This window comes from Leopardus geoffroyi, chromosome A3 (assembly GCF_018350155.1).
Source record: "Leopardus geoffroyi isolate Oge1 chromosome A3, O.geoffroyi_Oge1_pat1.0, whole genome shotgun sequence".
Lineage (NCBI taxonomy): Eukaryota > Metazoa > Chordata > Mammalia > Carnivora > Felidae > Leopardus > Leopardus geoffroyi.
In genome coordinates this window covers 1,996,991-2,018,749 of record NC_059336.1, presented here as the reverse complement: position 1 = coordinate 2,018,749, position 21,759 = coordinate 1,996,991, and the positions used below count along the sequence as shown (strand labels likewise).

The 21,759-nt window shown below is 57.5% G+C and overlaps 1 protein-coding gene across 2 annotated transcripts in view; it reads left to right on the top strand.

The window, feature by feature from the left end:
* CDH4 (cadherin 4) overlaps window positions 1-21,759 on the top strand; it is a 542,698-nt gene that overhangs the window by 393,451 nt on the left and 127,488 nt on the right. For both annotated transcript variants that reach the window (XR_006702995.1, XM_045444030.1), the window contains exon 4: window positions 15,089-15,262. Coding sequence is in view for 1 of the 2 variants with exons in the window: in XM_045444030.1 (XP_045299986.1) it covers window positions 15,089-15,262 (174 nt within the window). In the remaining variant the exon portion in view is untranslated. The remainder of the gene's footprint in view (window positions 1-15,088; window positions 15,263-21,759) is intronic.

The window sequence follows — 21,759 nt, the reverse complement described above, 5'->3', positions numbered from 1 at the left end:
CTACAGTTTATAGCAACATATTTGAAAATCTTCCTGAATTGACAGAAATGCACAACTTAGCAAAACTGAAGTAAGAAGAAAATCTGAGCTGTTTCGTTAATACAAGCCAATTTCCATTCAAATCCTTATCCCAAGGGCACGCGCACACGTGGTGGCCACACGGGAAGTTCTACCCGCCGTGAGGACGAGTTGAAGCTCACCCCTATAAACTTGTCCAGAGAGCCAAACAGGCGCCCCGTCCAAACCAGCCGGAACCCCGAAGGAGCAGAAAGGGTGGGCCGCTGTATGCCAGGCTGCTCGTAAATAGATGAAGAAACACCTGTGGCGCCAGGGTGGCTCAGTCGGTTCAGCGTCCGACTACAGCTCAGGTCATGATCTCCCAGTTCGTGGGTTCGAGCCCCGCGTCGGGCTCTGTGCTGACAGCTCAGAGCCGGAGACCGCTTCGGATTCTGTCTCTCCCTCTCTCTCTCTGCTCCTTCCCCGCTCATGCTCTGTCTCTCTCTGCCTCAGAAATAAATAAACCTTAAAAAAAATTTTTTTAATCACCCCCACTTGAGAACCACTAAACTACAGTAATTAAAATGGGTGGTTTGGGAGCAAAAACAATCAGATGCACAAATGGGGCAGAATAGCACAGAAAAAAGGGGGTAATGTTTCTTTAAAATTCATCCCCATGGAGGTATCACTTTTGTACAACGGAATTCTCCCACTTCACGTATCCAGCTTGATAAACCTTGTCATATGCGCACGGTGCAGAGTAACGCTCTGTGGCCAAGGTCAGCGCACCACAGCCCGCGGCCAGAGCTGACCTGCCACCTGCCTTTTGATGGCCTGCAGGCTAAGAATGGTTTCTGTATTTTTAAATGGCTGCATGCGTATCTATATCAACAGCCTCAATTTCACTTCTTGGCCTGCAGGGTCTAAAATATGTCACCGTCTGACCCCTTGGCAGAAAGTGTGCCAAGCCCTCCCTAGGGTAATGGAGGAAGGACCATCTTTCCAGTAGATGATGCTGGACTGATGGGGTGCCCTTCAGGAAAAAAGGTGAACTGGCCCCTCCCCCACCCCACACCCCAAAACCAGCTCTAGGTGGAACGTTTTCAGCGCGTGCCGAGGGCTTCCTGCCCGGGTTTGGGTACAGCGGGGCGTTCAGACGGGGACAAGGTGAGTGGGGGGTGCGGCCGGCAGAAGGTTCTAGAGACACAAAGCGCCCTTGTCCGGGAGCAGTCTACAGGCTGCAAAGTCCCGAGAAGCTCTTGCAAAAGCTCCGAAGCACATCCCTCAGGGACCCCCTAATTTCCCGGTTCTGTGAATCCCGTGTCTCTAGCGTCCGGCTCTCTCCGAGCCCCGCCTCCGTGCCCGGTGTCTGAGCGACTCGTTGGGGCTGGACAGCACTGACAGCTACGTGAACCGAACGAATTTGGCAACACTTCTCCTCCTTTCCTCTCCTCTCTTAGCAACTATTCAAAGGCGGCCTTTTTATGGGTAATACCAGCAGTGCTGGAATCTGGAAGAACTTTTTTCTGTGCAGTCTTGCAGGAAAGCTGATAGCAATTCAATTAGAAAATGCAAATGAGGTCACATATTTCCCACCGGAGTGCTGAATCGCCCCTGAGGAATCAGAGCAATATTCTGGCCTAACAGTAAATACTGAAGATAAAGTTTCGCGTGCGGCTGTCAGCTGACTGGCTGCGGTGGCGCTTGGAGGCGGCAATATGGGACCTGTGGGTATAGTTTGCAAAAAAGAAACTGTTGTTTATGAAACTAATCCTGGCTCTTAACGCGCACGTCAGCGTTTATGAAAGCCACGCTCAGCCGAGCGGCGCCCACACCCAGCCGGGCCCAGAGGCTGGCGCGAATCTTGCGGCGAGGTATCTGCTTCCCCACGTGTGTGGGCCGAAAGCGTCCCCCTGAGGAGTGTATGTTGGGGTCCTGGCCTTCGGCCGCTGGGAATGAGACAGTGAACAGGCTTTTGTTGGGGTGAGCTCCTTCAAGGGGGCCACAATCCAGTGACCGGCGTCCTCGGGAAAAGGGGACGTCTGGACACAGATGCGCACACAGGCAGAGCTCTCTGGAGGTGGAGACGGACAGCAAGTACGTTTCTGTGAGCCGAGGAGGGCCAGAGGTTGCCGGCAAAGCACCAGAGTCCAGGAGCGAGGCCCGGACGCGTTCTCCCCCTCGGCCCTGGGAAGAGCTAACCCCTGCTGATACTTTGACCTCGGACTGCCGGCCTCCAGAACCCAGACAGTAAATGTCTGCGGTCGACACCCCCCAGGCCGTGGCTCAGTGGCTTTCAGCAGGTGTGTGGCCTCATCCGCCAGCCGAGCGGAGGGCAGACAGACCCCGTGTAACCCCCCAGGGCTGCGGATGCCCTCCAGTCCCCTTCATACAGCCGCCTGGGTCCCCAGTACAGTGAGGACAAGTGTGGCCAAGACCTTGGTGCTTTAGGCCTCACGGTCCAGCAGCCTTCCTCTCTGTGGTCCATCACTTCTCCGTCTCAGGGTCTGCCCCCCAGACCCACAGTCTGTCACCCCTGCGTCCTGAGCGCGGGCCAGAACCCGTTACCGGCATCACCAAGGGCACCCAGGTTGGTCCCCGGTGGAGGGGAGGGGAGAACCGGTTCCCGCCGTCCACCTGAGAGATGGTAAGGCCGGCCGGGTCAGGAGAGCCCCCAGGTGAGCGCCACAGGGCTGCCGTGCCCCTGCCTGAACCCTAACACCCAGATTCGGCGGTTTCAACCGAAGGGGGGCCCACATGAGTCTTTCCGTGCGAGGTGCCGCCTTGGGAAAGCACCCAGGGAATGGAGTGTGTGTCTTCAGAAAGAACCTTCCAGGAGATGCCTCAGTGGTCAGCGAGGTGCAGACAGGGTCCGAGGTTCTCCGTGGGGAGCCGAGTGCTCATGCGCCCCGCGCTCCCGTGGGTTCAGCCCACGTCACCGCACGCGGGGCCTGCTCCTGGCGGGACCGCCCTGGGGAAGCCACACGTGCAGATTCTCGTGTATCGCCACACCCGAGACCCGCACAAACCGCTGGGCTGGTCCCCGTCCAGAGCCGGAGCTGGCGGCCGCAGCCCGGTCAGCGAGCGCCCCCACGCCCGTGGGTCTCCAGGGGTGAGCAAAACTTCTCAAACTCACGGCATTTTAACCGTTCGTTGGCATGAAGGGCGCAGCGATTGTTCTCGTTGGTGGAAGGTGCCTCTCGGCTTCCTTGTCTGTCTGTGGTCTCGGAGAAGGGCCCTTGGGGCAAGTGTGACTTGTCCCCGACCCTGCCTCTCCCGGCCTGCGGTGAGCGGGAGGCACCAGGGAGAAGGTCAAACGTAGATGATGTTTCAGGCTGCGAACGGCCCTGAACAGGTGCCCGGGTCAACCCTTCCTTTTGCAGAGGGGGGGCGGGGGGGGGGGGGGCAGGGCGGTGGTGACAGGGCCTCTGCAGAGCCAGCGAGAACCCCCATAATGTGCCCAGCCAGACCCAGCAGGGACACTGCCCCAGGCACCGTGTCAGCGAGACTTGATGGGGAGTGAGCCGGAGAAGTCCGGGTGGCTCGCTGCTGATCCGCACGGCACCGTGGACCCCACACGGAGGGCCACTGCCAGGCCGGGCAAGGAGGCTTCCGGGGAGGCAGTCAGAAAGGTCCCAGGTCAGGTCCCTTCCCGGGGGAAGGACGACGGAGTGCTGCCGCGTCCCCACCAGACAGCACCCTGCCGCAGGCTCTGTCCTGTGAGGCGGGGACACCACCGGGAATTGGGGGGGTGGGGGCTGAGCAGCAGGCAGGGGCCGCTGCTGTGTCCGGGGCTCAGGAAGGTGACGTCTGAGCTGAGCCCTGAAACACGAGAAGAAGCCGGCGCTCCAGACCGAGGCCTCCTCCCACCCCGGCTTCTCCGTCCTCTGGCAGAATCCCGTCTCGGCCCCACCAGGCCTGGGCTGCGGGGCCGCCGGCACTCGGGGCGCTTCTCCGCGCGCTGCCTCCCCGGGGGCCAGGTGGGCGGAGACGACGTGCACGCCTGCGACCGTGAGCCCTGCAGACACGCGCGTGCCCGTGTGTGCCCTGCTCACCCTCGCCCCGGGGCCTGTGGCTCTTGATGGGGCCAGTGTGCATGCGTGAGCGTGTTGGGGGCCTTGCAGAGAACCCCCCCCCCCCAGGAAGTGTGGGGCGTGAGGTGTCCACGCTGCCCTCCTGTAGCTGTTTCAGATGAAAATCGAACCGGGTTTCCAGACCAACACAGGTTTCTGGTTCCTTCCAAGGCCTGGGCTCCCATTTGGTATTTGGTTAAATACACAATCCTTACTCCTGAAGTTGTTTGTGAAAACAACAGCGACGGGGTCACGGGCACTTTCCGCCACGACAAGAGCCCCCAGCACGGACAGGGACACCTGTGAACCTGAAACCCGCCAGCTGGGCACTGACGTGGCCTGGAGCCCGTCCCGTGGGCCCCACGTCCGCGGTAGACGCTGGGAATAGACTGGAGGCCCAGAGTCCCCAGGCGCCTTTCGGGGGGAACATAACGGGAAGTCGGCTTGAGTTAAGGCTCTCCGTCAGACCCTTCCCACGTCCTCACCGAAGCCTTCCAGAATCCTCGACGCTGGCGAAACTGACCGTTTTTCTCACCCATTGACGCCCGTGTGCGAGAGTCCATTCGGTTCCACCGCTAACAGCTCCCAGAAAAAGTGACACAGTTTGGCTTAACTTGCTGATTTAATTTCATTTGGTTTTTTTACCGCGATCGTATTTTTTCCTATAAACGGAAGAATAATCCCATGTAAGATGTTTGTAACCAAACAACTTTCGTGATTCTCTAGAGCAAGTTCTCTACCGGGGCGTTCAGAGAAGACTCGAGGCATTTTGGGTTGTCACAGCAGGGGGAGGGGGGTGTTTCTGGCATCGAGTGGGTGGGGCAGGATTGCCACCCAGCCCCCTACAAATGCACAGGACGGCCACACCCCAGAGAATGACCCAGTTCCAGATGTCGGCAGTGCCGAGGTGTACAGGCCCCGGTCTGGAGACGGGCGCTGGGGGCCGTGGGCCAGCTGGGGAGGCGGGGACCGTGAGCAGGCTGGCCGGGCACGCGGCCGTGAGCCGAGGGCACGCACGCACACGCCCGCACGCAGGGGCCTGTCTGGAGGTTGTGGGGTCTCCTGTCCTCTTCTGTGCTCGGATGGGGATCCTCATCATGGCCCGCGAGCGTGACGTCTGCACACAGACTGCCCATCTCGCCTGCTCTCGGGTTTGTCTCGTGTCTTCATTGTGGGGGGGAGACGAGGCTTAAGGGGACAAGGGCGAGCTTTGAGGCGTTCGTGAAGAGAAATGTGTTTGGACCCCACTTGGGAACAGCATGACACCCTCCCAACAAAACGGCGCCGACGGGAAAAGTCCCTGAGCAGCGGTGACTGAACTCTTTCCCGCAGGGCCGCTCACAACTCCCCGACCTCGGCGGCCTGCTTGACCCCGGTGGGAGGGGGTGTCAGGACCGCCCTCGGCGTCTGCACTCGCCCTACCGGCCACAGGGCAGAGAGGGGCCAAGGGCCAGGCCCAGCTGCAGCTGCATGACGGGACCGGTCACTGCACCTGCCAGGACCCCCACCTGGCCAGGTGTGAGCGAGGGCTGCACCAGCCCCTCCCTCCCTAAGTGGCCTAGGCGTGCCTGAGCGAGGCCAGGGGGCCCCCCACTGTCACCGTCACTAAGACTCTCCTCCCAAATAGATACTTGAAGGCACAACCATGCTGCTCTGTTCAGGAGACCTCTCTTTGTACGCTCTCCGTGGGAGTTTTCAAAACGACCTCCCTCCCCTTCCTAGAAGAGATCGGAAGTGAGGAATACCATAGCGGTGCATGGGGGAGACAGCGCCTTCTTCCACGCAGCAGTGTCGCGGAAAGAGACTCCACTAAGCACCTCTCGGAACCAACCTCATGCAAATGTGTGTTTAGAATGGCTTGCGTGTTCTCTTTGCTGGAGAACGGGGATGCGTCTCCCTTGTTTCATTTTGTGTTTGGTAAATACCACTTTACTTTGTCCATCCTTAGCTACCATGGAAACCAGCCAGAAGGGTGCCGACACTACCCTAGTTAAATATTTTAAACATACATGCTTGCAGGCAGACATGTACCGGTTTTCAAATGCACGTCGAAAGGGAAGTAGGAAGAGAGGAGTGAACGATTGGTGTAGACTTGAGTGCCTCTTTCGTTAGGAATCTAATTGCCCTCAGTGAAAGTCAGTGCCACGTGTGACACTTGGGTGGGGGGCACGCTATTTATGGACGCACCTGTAACCGAGAGCCGCAGGGAGGCAGTGAAATCGGGAGGGGCGGTGAGCCAGGGGCAGAGGCAGAAATGACACTCGGGTTCAGGGGATAGACCCTCACCGCCCTCGTGCCGTCAGAGGTAGGGCCAAGGTGAACACAGAGGATGCTGTGGCTGGAGTTCACGGCGCAGGATGGCACGTCACACCCCACTCAGCCCTCGACCGCAGACCCCTGTGTAACCGGCCACCTTGGGACCCCTGCCCCTGAGTCTCGTGTTTATGGCTGAGATTGGCCACGTGTTTACCAAACAGTAGGGCCACCCAGAGCGGTCGGATGAGCTTGTGCAAATAGGCGTGTGGTCACTCTGTGTGTGCGGGAGAGGTCACAGGTGCCCCGGGAGCCCACACTGGACCCCGGCGGAGGCAGCTTGGCTAAAAGGAAAGACGTACCAGCTGTGTTCTCTGGAGACTGCTCAGTGTCATGAGAGGGAAGGGCTGGTTTATTTTTGGAAAAAGAGAAGCTCGCGGCTTCACCAGGGCCCCCAGAGCCTTCCGTCCCGTGAGTGCAGATGTTCCTGTCCCGGGAGGCTGGGGGTGACAGGGGTCTGCAGGGCTGCACTGCCGGTCAGAGACATCAGGTGGCCCGGGGACCTTCCCCAGGAGGCACCGACTCGGGGAATGCAGACCAAGGTGGAGGGGGCGGGCACGCCTCGGGATGCCGACCAGGACCCCCTTGGTTAAGAAGACGTCTCTAGGACATCAGACACTGCACCCACGTGGCATGTCCCACAGGGAACTAACTTGAAAATGTTTTCATTGACTTTTTCATCGAATCAGATGGACTTGTGCTCATGCTCTTGTCTCAAAGTGGAAGGAATTTGAGGTGTGAAGGGAGCATCCAGCCTAGGACCTGAGGACGGGGTGGGCTGGGCTGTCGGGGACGTCAGGCTGTCTGTCGTCTGTGACCCCACCCTCAGGGGTCGGGGCTGCTGGGCGCCCCTTAGAAACACAGCCCTTGGGATCTGGCATGTGGGAATGTTGAAGCCGTTCCCGGGTTCGTGCCGCCTCCTGGGAGGAGTGACTTCTGAGCCACGGCTCCGGAGAGTGGCCCACGCACTCTGTACCCATCGCGCTTTGCAAAAGCGCCAAGTGTCCCCGCCTGACGACCGTGCGTGGGAGCGCAGTCCCGGCTGCGCTCCAGAGCCCGGGCTTTGCACTGGGCTCCTCCCACCCCGCCTGTCTGTTCACGAGGCTCTTCTCTTGGCCTTGCCCACACACTGCTGTTTCTCTAGTGTCCCTGGGCATCACGTCTACGCCCTGTGGGGCTGGTGCTTGACTCCAATGCCCCCCTCCCCCCGCCGAGCGTGTCCACCGTGCAGACCCCTGGACCCCACCCTGCAGAGCCCACTGTGTTGGGTCAGGAGGGGGTGTGGCGGGACCTGCCGTCTGCATCCCTGTCGCAAGGAAAAAGGGACGCTGTTACGTATTCACACACTCACCGCTTAATGCCCACCTCTGTCCCAAAGGCGGACGCTTGATTATTTATGCTCCCTGTTTACCTTCACCTCTGATGTTTTATGAGTCAGCCCGTTTACTTACAGCCAGTGCTCACGCTCGGCTTAATAATTCTATGCCCCTAACAGGTGAATGGTTAGATAATAGAAGAATGTGATGAATTATAACCTTTTGCATGTCGATTGGAGGTACGGATGATTATAGCCTTCCCCCGGCACAATTTTTCTTTCTTTTTTTTTCTCCTTTTTCAAAAAAAAAAGGCGATAATTTAAATCCTGCCTCAGGTCAGTTTTGCATTATTCACCTTTCGCTGGTGAATTGATGATGGAGGGAAATGACCCAGCTTCTCCCTCATATTGAGGAATCCCTGAAGACTTCACCTGGAGGTCACACTCAATTACACTCACAGTCAGACACAGAGAACAGCCCTGTGGTGCATGGAGAGCAGGACCGGGCGGCCCAGAGCTGCCGGGAGCGTGGGAGAATAGTGTGCCGATTGAGGGGCCGGTGGGGGGAGAGCCCGCCTGGGGAGAGGGCCTCGCAGGTGGCTGTTGGGGTGCAGGTTGGGACGGGCAGGGCTCGGGGGTGGAAAGGATGGTTTCTTCCAACATGCAGCTTGCCCGTGAACTCGGGGGCCTCGGTCTCGCTGAAATGGAAGGCTGCTGTCCTTGGCGGGCCGTCCTTCTGTTCTCAGGTCCATCACCTCCCACCTCTCTCCCTAAAATAACAGCCCCTGTGCTGAGTGCAAGGACCAGGTCACATTATCCCTAGGAAGAGAGGACACCTGCCTTTGGGACTTGCCCAGAGAGCCTGCCGGGAGGGACCTGCCAGGGCCACACAGGTTGGCCTGGAGGGACCTTAAGGCCACCAGTCCTGGGTCCCCCAGGCCCCCAGGTGCCACAGACCATCTGCAAAGGGACCAGCCCCACAGCCTGTGCAAACACAGGATGGCGTTCTGTCTCCTTGAAGTCGGTGTCCGCTGACACAGGGAGTCCAGACTCCAGCCCAGCAGGGGGATGACCCCTCCCCAAGTCGTGGAGTGAGGCTGACCCCCCCCCCAGGTCAGGGCCTCAGCCCACACCCTGCACCCCAGCTGTCCAGGTGGCCCCAAAGCACAGAGCTCATCCAGCCCCATGAGCCTGGAGACCAAGGCCCAGAGGCTGTAAGCGACCCCCCGAGGCCCCACTCCCGGCACTGGGACGCCCGCCTGAGAAAGTCCCCCTAAATCCCGGTCCCAGAGCAACGTCAGCAGAACGAATCCAGTCCAGAGCACTGCTGATTCAGACTCAGCGGGGAGAGGCGATCGGAAACGGGAAACGCTTTGTGAATAAAGCTAATTAAGAGATAGCGGAGTTAGGGTTTCACGAGTGAGAGGGTGGCTCTGCGTGTCTGCACCGCGAGACACGTCTCCCCAGGTGGCCGGGCTCCACACCCTTCATCTGCCCCTTCTGGGAGATGCCCGTACGTGCTCGGGGCGGGGTGGGCTGTGCCTGGGGCACCTGGGCACCAAGAGTGTGCAGCCTTGAGCAGGGGTGTGGCTGGGGTGTTCGGAGGGGAGGGGAGGGGAGGGTGGGGCGGGAGGCAGGTGGGGCTCTACCCGTGTGGCCAGGGAGACCAGCAGCCCAGGTAGTGAGGGGTGGGGGGTCCCCCCCCCCGCCCCGTCGTACCCTAATCCAGGGCAGGGAGCCCATCCATCCTGCAGCCGGGGGTAGTGCCCTGCCCGCCTGGGGGAGGCCACCGTGGCAGATGGCGTGCCAAGCTCGATGCCAAGGTGGACACTCACGCCTGCCCATGTCCGGACAGGGCTCTGGGATGGGCCCATCCAGGGACACCAAACCCTTCAAGTCTCCTCCCTGGGCTGTCCCCCCCCTCCCCACCCACCACCGCCCCCTGGCTCAGCCCCGCCCTCACTACTAGGCAATTTGGACACATTCCTTCTCCTCCTTGTGCCTCAGTTTCCTTAACTGGGGTATGAGGTTATGGGACAGTCCTAAGCCCACCTGCCCCTCTGAACACTCGGGGCTCATTCCAGGCCAAGCCACCACCCCCAGGTGTCCAGGCTAAAGCCCCCCTACCCTGTTCTCTCTGCACCCCTGGGAGTCCAGTCCAGCCTCCAGAGCCCCCTCCGGCGTGACCCTTCTTGGGCTTCTTCTCCCCACCGTGAGCCTGACAGTAGGGCTGAAACCCCGCCATCTGCCCTATGCCCTCGGTATCACCTTGTCACCTACACTGCCCCCCGGTAAGGGCCTCCTCGTTTCACAGAAGAGGAACCAAGGCTCGGGGGTGCAGGGGTCAAAACAAATACCAGCAGGGCCAGTGAAGAGCAGCCCGTGTCAGACCAGCCCTGTGACCCCGAAAGCCTGCAACATCGCCCCCCCCCCATTCTACTTTATTTCTAGGCCCCAAACAGCCCTTGAATTTCATGAGGGCATCTGCCTGATTTTTGAGGCACCCACAGCGTCCTGCTTCCACATCTGCCCCCTTCTTGGCTATTCATTCTCCCGACAACAAACTCCTATTCACCCCTCAGTACCCCACTCAGGTAGAATATCCCCCTGAAGCATCTATGCCTTCCCAAGATGGCCTGAATTGCAGTGCCAGCTCGAACCCGCCTGTTCCTGGCTCGTGCTCATCACTGTCCCATGGAGAGTGTGGCTGTCCTGAGGACTAAGTCGGAGATTACCTGGGCCCGTGGCGCCCCCATGACCCGTGACAGCCATCACTGTCATCAGGGCTCCTGGCCTGCCACTCCACACGAGCAGTTGAGGGTGGAGGTTGAGGGTCACTTACTCGGCGCTCAGGAAGCATGGGGAACCCCACGTTTACATCTGTCCACTGAGTTTGCTCTGTGCCGAGTGAGTGGCCGTGAAGCCCAACGACCTCCCCGGCAGGGCAGCACCCCACCCTCCCCGTGGGGCCAAAATAATGCCTCGGCCCCCTGCGGGCGGGGTGCGTCCACAAGCTGTCCGCACCTCCAGGAAGTTAACCTCTTAACCACACCTTCTTGGGCATCCAGTAAGAGGACAGCAGGACCAAGTGATTTCCTCAGGGCTCTTTGTTCTCCAGATGTGCAGGTGTGAGCTTGGCCGGATCCAAAGGTCAGTTCAGCAGCGAGGACCCCCCCCCATCCCTGCCAGTAATGACCCTTCTAGCTTGGATGAGACTGTAAAGAGCCAGTGATGGGGTGTGGCCAGCCTATCATGATGCCGGGCTGTCGGTTTTGGGAAAATTGTAGTGTTATAGACACGCACACAGCACACACACACACACACGCACGTACACGTGTATGCACGTACTCGTGCACACACATACGTACCTGCGTGCATTGCACATACACGCACACACATGCACGCACCTATATACACCTGTATGTGCACACGCACGTATATAATTTCTAGTAACAGTGGCACAGAGGTCACGTTCACTCTGCCGTCCGGCACCCAGCCATCATTTACTCAGAAATACAGAATTCGGGAGCGCGTTGGGAAAATCCGCGCGTGTCATCCGTTAGGAAATATTTTTGAGAGTAACTGGAAGCATTATTTATAACTAGCGCAATTGTGCATCGGTGTTTAGGCGCCGTGTTCCGAGTGGGCCCAGGGTGACCGCGTGTCAGAACGGCACGCTTGTTCCAGGGGGGCAACCGATCATCAGCACCAACGTTTCTGCCTGGAGACGTGGGCGTGTCTTCCAGGCTGAGGCTGCACGGGTCTGGCATCGATTTTCGCCAGATTTTGTTATTATATGTGTCTCACAGCTTTAAAATAGTAGCAAATATGTGCAATTTATTTAAACAACACTAGGGAAATTAACGCCATGCAAGCTCGTCCTCAGCAAATGAAGATAAAGCAGTTCAAAAAAAAAAAAAAAAAGCAGCTTTATGAAAACTCCTTAAAACCCCGAGCCTGAAATACAAAGGACTCAGGTGAGTGTTCTGCCTGCTGGCGCCCAAGCCTTGCCGGTGGGGCAGACCCGTGTTCTCCGCACCGTCACTGGGGGAGACATCGGGGGAGCCACAGATGGCCAGCACCCCCTCCCCCCCCGGGGCTGTGCTTGTGGCCGGGGCTCCCCGGCATCTCGTGCAAGGCTCCCAAGTCCGGCTGGCTGCCCTCAAGCCGACACGCTTAAGAACAAACACTAACCCTGTCCCTCCTCCCGGGGCAGGTGCCCGGGGACAGGCGAACTATTTAGCTGCGAGCTGAGAAGCCCCCAGACCGGGCTGTGGAACGCATCAGTCACCTGGGGGCTCCTTAACTCAGACTGCACGCAGCTCTCCAGGAACGCTGACTCCTGCCGGGTCTCTGCACACATGACTTGAGGACGGGTAAAGGGGATGTGACCTCCAGGCAACGAGACCCACGAGTGAGGGGTGGCACTCAGCCAGGGGCTCCGGTCTTGAGGTCTGACTCCCAGGTTCAGATCCTGTCCCTGCCCACTGAGCTGTGTGACCTTCTGAAGTGACTCGGCCTCTCTGAGGCCCCCTCTGTGCCTCCCTAGGAAAGTGGGCTTGAGGACACGTCCTGCTGAGTCGGCGAGGGGAGTTCAGGCAGAGACCGCGAGGGACGCTCACGGCCCACAAGGCGTCAGCTACTCATGTGGGCAGGGAAGGCAGTTGTCTGTGCCCGGGCTGTGAGGGGACCGTGTGTGGCCAGGACCGTTCTGAAAGCGGTTCTGTGGTTCTCTGTGAAGCTCACGGAGGAAAGTAAGGATGCGACCCCATCGCTGTGTCATCCTGAGAGCCGGAAGATGAGTCACAGCAGCCATTGGTTTGACGTGAACAGAAGTCAAGGCCCCCGGGGACGTGCACACCTCGCGTGGCCCCTTTCCGATGAAGGTGGGGAGTGGTGGACGAAAGGCTTGTGGTTTTAGTTGCCTCAAACGCTCGACTGCAGAAGCTCGGGCCGGGAGTCCACTGGGGCCTGGGGGGCGTCCCAGAGGGGGTCTCTCCTTCCCCTGTGGCTTGTCCACGTGGCATTGCCCGTGGATTCGGGAAGAGTTTACCTTTTCATCAAGTAGGCAGTTTTGTCCACATGGACTTAACTTATTTCTATGCAGTTCTTTTGCAAAAAAAAAAAAGTGGGCAAGGTCCTGGGTCCACAGACGGCGGTGCTCAGACCACTCAGGCCCATCTTGCTGGCAGAGGGTGGGACCCGCCGTGGCTAGGGGCGGGTGGACTGTGGCCAGGTGCCGTGGGCTGTCCTATTCCAGGTCTGTCTTTGCCTTGTGAGCCGTGATGTGCAGCTGGCTCCAAAGCAGAGTCAAACGAGCACCTGCCATGAAAACAGTGCCGGGGCACCCGGAAAAGGAGCAAGGAGGTGGCACACACAGAGACGCCCTGCGTACTCGAAGCTCTGCACAGACGCGGGCGCGCGCGTGAGGGTCCGCAGACACCGTGTGTGTATGTGAAGCTCTGCTGTGGCTCCTTTAATTTAGAAATTAATATAGAAACTTTTTAATATAGAAAGTCATACATGATGCAATATTCAGAAATATAGAAAGGTAAAAGGAATAAAGTAAACTTGGGGAAAGCTCACTGGTGAGCAGAGAAAACAAAAGCTTACATTTTGATGTTTCCTTCCGGTCTTTTCTGTGTCCTTACACACACACACACACACACACACACACACACAAATAGGGACTTGTGCTACGTGTATACTCTGTTGCCATTCTCCACTTACATTATTTGATGGACATTCGTCATGTCCCCATCTCCAAAGGGTAGCTTTTAATGACTATGTAATATCCCAAGATACAAACATAGCATTCTGCATTTGACTACAATTTAGGGGCGCCTGGGGGGTTCAGTCAGTTAAGCATCCAACTTCGGCTCAGGTCACGATCTCACGGTTCGTGGGTTCGAGCCCCACGTCGGGCTCTGTGCTCACAGCTCGGAGCCTGGAGCCTGCTTCGGATTCTCTCTCCCCCTCTCTCTGCCCCTACCCCACACGCGCTCTGTCTCTGTCTCTCTCTTTCTCTCTCAAAAATAAATACACATGAAAAAAATGTTTTTGCCTATTATTTGCGGCTATCAGATCTCCAGAGGTTTTTTTCCGATTATTTTCATTACTTGATGTATACATAATATCCATAATATTATTACAAAAACATCTGCAGTGAACGTTTTATATGGAGATGTTTGTTTGCGTGTAGTGTTTTGGCGACAGATTTCCAGCTGTGGAGCTACTGGGGGGTTTTTTCCTAATTTTTTTTAATTGACGTACAGCTGACAGCAAGGAGCATTTTTGAGGCTGTTGATGGACTGGCATAAAGCAGCAGAAGGCTGTGGTTAGCCCCCAGCAGCATCCGGTCAGGGCGGCTGCCCCGTAGGCAGGGGCTCTGATGGCTTTAGTTGCCATAGCAACCCTCTGAAATCAGTGTTGTTATTGCCAGCCCCGTTTTATAAAAGCAGCTGGAGTTTGGAGACACAGAGCGACTCGCCCAGAGTCAGTGGACCTTAGGATGCATATAGACACAAGACACCGGGTCTGCCTAACGCCGGCTCCTACACCCTCAAACACCGCTTGAGCCGACTAACACGGCGCAGTGCACAGGACTGAAGATCCGTTCATTTAATCTTGTCAGTTTGATAGGTGAAGAGAGTATGTTACTTCAGTTTGCATTCACTTGATTAACGGAAGATGTGAACATTTTTAATAAGCTTACTGATTTTTTATTTTGCCATGACTTTCTATTCATGTCCTTTCCTGTTACCAAAAAGATTTAAATTTTTTATTGATTTGTAGGAACTCTTTATATAGTGAGACTCTCCATCCTTTGACAGATTTGTTGTAAATCATGTTTACCGGGGTTATCAACTGTGTTCAGGGTGTGTTTTCATAAACAAGAACTTTAAATCAAACTGTGTCTTCCAGGACGCCTGGGTGGCTCAGTCAGGTAAGCGTCCAACTTCACTCAGGTCACGATCTCACGGTTTGTGAATTGGAGCCCCGTGCTGGGCTCTGTGCTGACAGCTCGGAGCCTGGAGCCTGCTTCCAACTCTGGGTCTCCCTCTCTCTCTGCCCTTTCCCTGGTCCAACTCTCTCTCTCTCTCTCTCTCTCTCTCTCTCTCTCTCTCTCTCTCAAAAATGAATACACATTAAATAACATTAAAAAAATAAAAATAAACAAATAAACTGTGTTTTCCCTTGTGATTTTTTTCCCCATTCTTCCGTTGCTTGATTTTTTCCCCCTAACACTTAGCCACTTTCCCAAGCATCATCCAGTCTCTCTGTGTTGATCTAGGACAGAACAGATTCTCTGAACAGATGCCTTTTCCTCTGCGCAGAACTTAACCAGACTTCTTTGACTCTTCTCTCCCCCCTCCGACTACTGCTGCAGAAAGGGAAGCCGAGTGCGGGTCTGGACGCCTCTCAGCCTCCGAATGACACGCTGTTGCCGTGGCCCCAGCACCAGAATGCCAACGGGCTGAGGAGACAGAAACGAGACTGGGTCATCCCACCCATCAACGTGCCGGAAAATTCCCGCGGGCCCTTCCCACAGCAGCTGGTGCGGGTAAGTGGAGACCCTCCTGCTGGCTGGGGAGGGTCTTAGCTCAGTGCGTCCTCTCCTCCGGGATCTTGCAGGTGAGTCTGGAGGGCTTGTCCTGGAGCGGGAGCACGGGATGGTCTGCACTCGGTGTCCAAAGAAGGTCAAGATGGTAATGAGACGGCACGAGACAGAGATCAGAAGGGCAGCCTCGTCCTCCAGGGAAGGGGAGTCCGGCCGGACTTGGGTTGGCTCGCCTGTGCTGATGGAAGGGGGCAGGGTGGCGACTTGGGCATGGCCTTTGTCCTCTGACACCCTTCTTTGCTCACGCTCTTTTCCAATTACGACTAAGACACTGGATGGTGGAAAGACGGCATGTCTGTGCTGGGGATGACGGTGGCGGTGGGAAGTTCCGGAACTTGGGACGGAGACTCTGACCCCAAATTCGGGGCTTTTGCATCCCTAGTCGGGGGTAGGGCTCCTGCAGTGCACGAGCTCCCGGCCCCCTCCCCAAAGGTGCTTTCCCTGGGAGAAGGGAAGAGGTGGTTCTACAGATCTGTGTTTCAAAATCAAGGCCATCAACTAGCATCTCCTCCTTCCCTTTGCAACCCAGTGCGGGCAATAGTTTGGTAAAACGACGGTGAGGATCCTGTTTAGCGCCCCATCGTTGGGGAGCGCCTCACCCCACTGGGCGGGGTGTTGCTACGGGTGGCCTTCCTTCCGGGGGCTGCTGAGCCTGTCCTGTCTCCGCTGCACCCACGTAGGGAGCTGGGCTGTGCGTTTCAAATGCAGACACGGAGCAGAGCAAGGCAGCAGGCCCCACAGCCAATGCCCCTCCACACACGCCACAGCCGCGGTGCCCTGGCCACAGAACCTTGTTCATCCCCAAGCACCAAGCCCCTAAAACCCTCAGAATTTCCTGCCCCTTGAGAGTGCTGGAGTTGTCTTTTGTCACGTTAATGGTGACTTTTGGAGAGTCCCCTAAGGACTGGGGACTGATTGCTGGTTGCCAGGGGAACCGACTCTGAGAGGGGAGACCTTACTTTCAGCCCTGCCCCCCAAACGCCTGGGACGGGGAGGGGCTGGAGGTCAAGTCTGTTGCCAGTGGCCAGTGACTTAATCAACCAAGTCTGTAATGCAGCTTCCATAAAAACCCCCGAGGGACAAGGTGTGGAGAGCCTCCTGTGGGCGGCCCGGGGAGGGGCAGGGAGCCTGGCATGTCCGCATCTTACCCATCGGGGGTTCCTGACTTACACTCATTATGACAATCTAGGGAGTAGACTTGCTCTGGGCTACAAGGGGGTCCTGGCAGGCCCTCTGGGTGGGAGCCCGCGATGCGGGACTGAGCCCCTCCCTGTGGGACGGACACCTGCTGTTTTCACAGCCCGCGTCAGAATAAACTGTGTCAGTTAAACTTCAGACACCCCGCCAGTGTCACAGGATTGCTTGGTGGGTGAGCCCCCCACCCTCGGGGGTCAGAAGTGTGGCCTGTGTTGCAGGCGTGTGAGGGCGCAGGAGGGACACGGGACAGTCTTTCCACTCGTGGGGAGAAGCCACCCTCTGACCTCAGTTCCCCCTCCCCCGTGAGACGGGGAGCTCGAGCTTTCCAGAGCCCCTCCTGCCCTTGAGTTTCCTGAATGTTGCAGGCACAGACTTGAGCAAAACACTCAAGACGTGAACCCCAACCTGGGGGTGGAGTCCCAGGATCCCGTGTTCAAGGTCAACCGGCCACCGACAGGATGACTTAGCTCTGTGGCCCCCACGTGCGTGCGCGCCCCCTCTCTGCCCTTGGGGACCCGTGTCTGACTAGCATTCCTCATCCGCCTACCTAGTGTTTTTTGTCAGGGATTCATTTTTAACATAAATTATGCTAAGAGGAGACTTTATTTGCGGTCACAGTTGGAAAGCTGGCATTGTTGGCTGCGAGGAAGGCTGACCGTGAGACTCGCAGAAGGCAGAGAAAACACAGCTGTTGGTGTCTGGCTGTGTAATTGTCACCCTCAGAGCCTGAAGGCCGCCTGGGACTTGTTTCTAAGGGAGGCGAAGAGCAAATATCAGCCTTCCAAAGAGGCTGTAGTACCAGCAGCTTCCTCTTGAATGTCATCAGGATGGAAAGCCAAGTGGAAGGGGAGCCGGCTTGCCGTTGTGTGGTTCAGTCTTACGGCCTCGTGCTTTGCACTGCTCAAAAACCAGCTTAGTCGGGAGCAGTTGCTCTGACTCAGGGGTCGCCAGACTTTTTCTGTAAAGGCCAGATAGTAGCCATTTTAAGCAGCCAACCAGGGGCGCCTGGGTGGCGCAGTCGGTTAAGCGTCCGACTTCAGCCAGGTCACCATCTCGCGGTCCGTGAGTTCGAGCCCCGCGTCGGGCTCTGGGCTGATGGCTCAGAGCCTGGAGCCTGTTTCCGATTCTGTGTCTCCCTCTCTCTCTGCCCCTTCCCCGTTCATGCTCTGTCTCTCTCTGTCCCAAAAATAAATAAACGTTGAAAAAAAAAAAAAATTTTAAGCAGCCAACCAGGTTCGGGTTCAAATACTCAACTCTTTGCGGTACGAAAGCAGCTGTAGGCAACGCGTGAACTATCCCCGTGTCTGTCTTCCAATGAAACCTTACTTACAGAAACAGGCACTGGGCCAGAGGTAGCCCAGTTTGACAAGCGCACATCCAGCTTACCTCCCAGCATCCGGGAAGCACCCTGGCCCACCTCCCCGGCACTTGGCGGGAACCTTATAGTGAGTGCGCGACCTTGTGATGGGTACCGAGGGCTCTGGTCTGCTCACGCGCCGCAGGTGCACGCGTGATGTTGTGCGTGCATCCTGGCACTTCTGGAATGTTCTGCCGTCCTGGCTTTCAGAGTTTCTCAGGTTAGTGGTCCTAGTAGGGACACACGAATCTTTCCTCCTCTGGGCCCATCCGTACACAGGCTGTGAAAGGTACCGTAGGCGGAACCCCCGACCCGCGAGGACTCCCAGGGCCTGTCCCCTCCTGGATGATGGAGAAGACGACACCTCTGTACTTTCTACCTGAGGGACCCGCCGTGGTCTCGGGGGCCAGTCAGTCATAGCTGGAGGCAAGAATAGCCAAGTCTCCCCCGCCGGCCGAGCCTTCGGCTCCCACACGGCCCGTGGATGCATTGATGGGGGAGGGGGTTGGTCACAAGGACATCTGTGTGGTCTGATGGGGGCCGTGCCGCCTTCCAACTGCGCGGCTACAAAGCTGGCTTCGCAGAGCAGCTCCAGAGCTCCAGAGCCCCTGCGGACGCAGCATCCCGAGGACCCCCTTGCCGCTGACACGTCTAACCTGGGCCTCGAGGAAGGAAACGGGAACGTGGCCTCAGGTGTCCGCCGAGAAAAGCAGGGAACCGGTGGCACCAGCTCAACCTCGCTGTCCCCTGGCCCGCCCCGTGGCTGTGCTTTTGAACAAATCTGTCCTCCGCTCCGCGGACACCCTGGCGTGTCCAGCAGCCCCCATAGGGAGGCCACCTCCGTGCTGGGCACGGCCACTCCAAAACAGGCCACGAGCTGAAGGATAGGGTGTGCGTTAGTGTTAGCTGACTGCTATCAAGGGCATTCCCGGAATTTCAGAACTGAACACGAGACGGGTTGTTTCCTGCTCCTGTGAAGGTGGTTTGGGGGAGGGGGGCTCTGTACCACGGTCACTCGGGGCCCCGGAATGAGGGCTGCAGGACTGGCTAGGCCTGGCCGTGGCAGGCGCTCATTTTGCCTGAAGTCCACTGGCCGAAACCAGGTGTGTGGCCGTGCCTTATCGCAAGGGACACGGAGAAACGGGGGCCAGCTGTGCAGGGAGGGAAGGGGATGTGCGTCTCTGCCCCCGGAAGGTTCCCCTGTGAGAGCACGTGTGTCCTTTCGTCTGTGATGCCTCCCCTGTGCCAGGGGGACGGGACGAGGGGTGGCCTGACGAGAGGTCAGACCTGACCCTCCAAGCCTGGTCTTCGCCCCACGGCCCCCCTTGCTTTTTCCACAGCACTTAGTACCATGTGACTTCATGATTGCTACTTACGCATCTGAGCACAGGCCTCCCGCGCCTCTAGTGTTGTAAACAGCAGGCACTACGTTCATTGAATGAGTGATGGCAGCAAAGCCCAGTGGGGGGCGCTGTCTGGGCGCCCAGCGGCTCACACACCGTGGAGGCCGGGGCACCAGGGTCCCGGCAGAGATCTCGGCCCCTCCTGGTGGGCCTTCAGAGTTTCTTGACTGATGGTGGAGTACTTTCCGTGGAACGGAATCCCAAGCCGAGCTGGGATCTTATGGGGAGATGCATCTTCAGCAGATGGAAAACAGAATCTCCTTACAGTTTCTGTAAGAGATTTGTCTTTTCCAAGTGCACGCCCAGTGATCACGTCAGAACTCGGGGCAGAAGCACGCACACACGTGTGCACCGGTGCCATCCCACGTGATAGCACACGTGTATGACGTGCTCACTTCCTGCCTCCCTCCTCCTCTGGCTCCCTCCCTTCCCCCCATTCAGCTCTTACCTAGCCCAGGCAGGGGTCTGGGGAGGCTTCCTGCCCCCGTCTCTGTCTGCAGGACGTTGATGAGTTTCCTGTCCCTGTTTTGGGGGAAGTTGCTCCAGAAAGAAGCCCGAGTCCCAGCAAATGTGAATCCAGCTTGATGGGGCCAGGAAGCCAAGCGAGGAGCACTTTGAGGTTCAGCTGGGATCAGCTGCAGTTGTGTGCTCATTAAGGCATTTCATTCTGATAAAATATGCTAAATGAAAAACTGGGCAGGAGAGAAGCAGGCAGAACGTTCTTCCCCAAAAGCCTCTGTTAATTACAGGCTTTTTCCTTGGAAGGACTAGCATTAGTTCTGCGATGCAGGGAGAATGAATAAGCAACTTGGGTGGAGGAGAACCCTGAAAAGGGAAGGCTGGCCACGATGGGCTGGGCTGCCAGGAGCGGGGAGTGTCTGCGGCACAGTATGGAAGCGCTCCTGCGGGCGTGCCCCCCGGAATTAGGCCGCCGTCTAAATTTAAGTGGGGAGGGGAGAGCAGCCACATCACAGAGGCAGCACTCAGAAGCTCCGGGCTGTCCCTGCTTCAGAGCCAAGGGGGGACACTCGCAGGCGGGCTGATCCCCTGAGAAGCCGGAGACCCTGTGTTCTGGGAAGGGGCAGGAGGGGATTTTTCCCTGCTCCTGAATCCCAGCTCTGGAAGGGACGGTTTGGGGCCAGCTGAGGTGCCCAGCACCGTGCAGGCACCAGATTCAGAGGGAGGGGACTAGAGCACTTTCCAGCTCCGAGGGCCTGCGGGCAGGCCGCCTGCTGCCCGTCATTCAGAATTTGGTCCCTTCGCTACCACTGTTGGGATTCCTTCACGTGTACCTTCGTGGAGGGTTCTGAAAAGCCACTTGCTTTTCTAGCATGTGTGTTAGGTTTGACTTCTGGCAAGATTCGGAATGAGGATAAAATCAGACTTCTAAGAAGTCTAATAAAAATTCAGAAGTTGTTAACTTGAGAGGTTGTCCGGGGCAACTGTAGGAACCCGCTCAAGATGATGAGGAAGAAGGCTGTCCTACCGGGAGCCGCGTCCTTCAATTTCAGAAGTCGGTATTTTAACAGACAGCAGCTCGTGCAAACCTGTCCTCGGAGCAAGGCCTGGAAAGGAGATCGTCACATAATCGCTTAGCACAAAGGGTAGCCACGCGGCGGAGGTGAGAGATGAGCGGGAGGCCGTTTCTCGAGCAGGGAGCTCACGAGAGCACGGCTGCAGGGGGCTCGGAAGGACTGCCAGAATCTGCTTCCCACCTACCAGCCCAAGAGAGCTGAGAAGACCGGACCGGTTCGCATTTTCCAGGATAAGTTTGGCGCCCGTTCTGTGCACAGGTGCCACATTGCTTCATATCCAACCACAAACATTTGCTGACCTGTGTGGGTGCGGATGGGTGGGGTCTCTGCGGAGCTCCGTGAGCGATGTGTCCTGGGCCGGGGCCGGCACTGTGAACGTGTGAGACGGGGACACGGAGAGTCACCCCGTATCCGACCCAGGGTAGACCCTCCATAGATGTTGATCAGATGCGTGAATGCATTTGATGGGACCAGCTGAGGTCTGACTCCGTGTTATCCTGCGAAACGTCCGCTGGGTAACCTTGTGGTGTGGTCATCACTGCGTTCGCCTAGGAACCTAGTTTCTGGCTCTTGGAAGGCATCCGTTCATGTGTGAGTGACCAAGCGATCATTATTCACCGTCTCACGAAAGTCAGGTGGCCCTTTAAAACGTGGCATGTGTGTGTTTCCCCCCTTCTTCTGTTCCCTCAGTCTCCAAGACAGGGTCTCACTCCTTAGCATGTCTCACAGGACCTCATGGTCTGACTCCGCTCCTTGGAACACCCAGCTACAGCCACGCTGGGCTACGTGCAGATTGGTCACACCCTTGGTTACCTGGACTCCTGCGTACGAGCCCTTCCCTCAGCCTGGAGGACTTTCTCACTGCCCCTGATGCTCCCCAGCCCGGCCCCTCCCTGCCTCCTCTGAGAATACCCCGCTTCCCAGGACCGGCACAGGCCCTCCCACAGG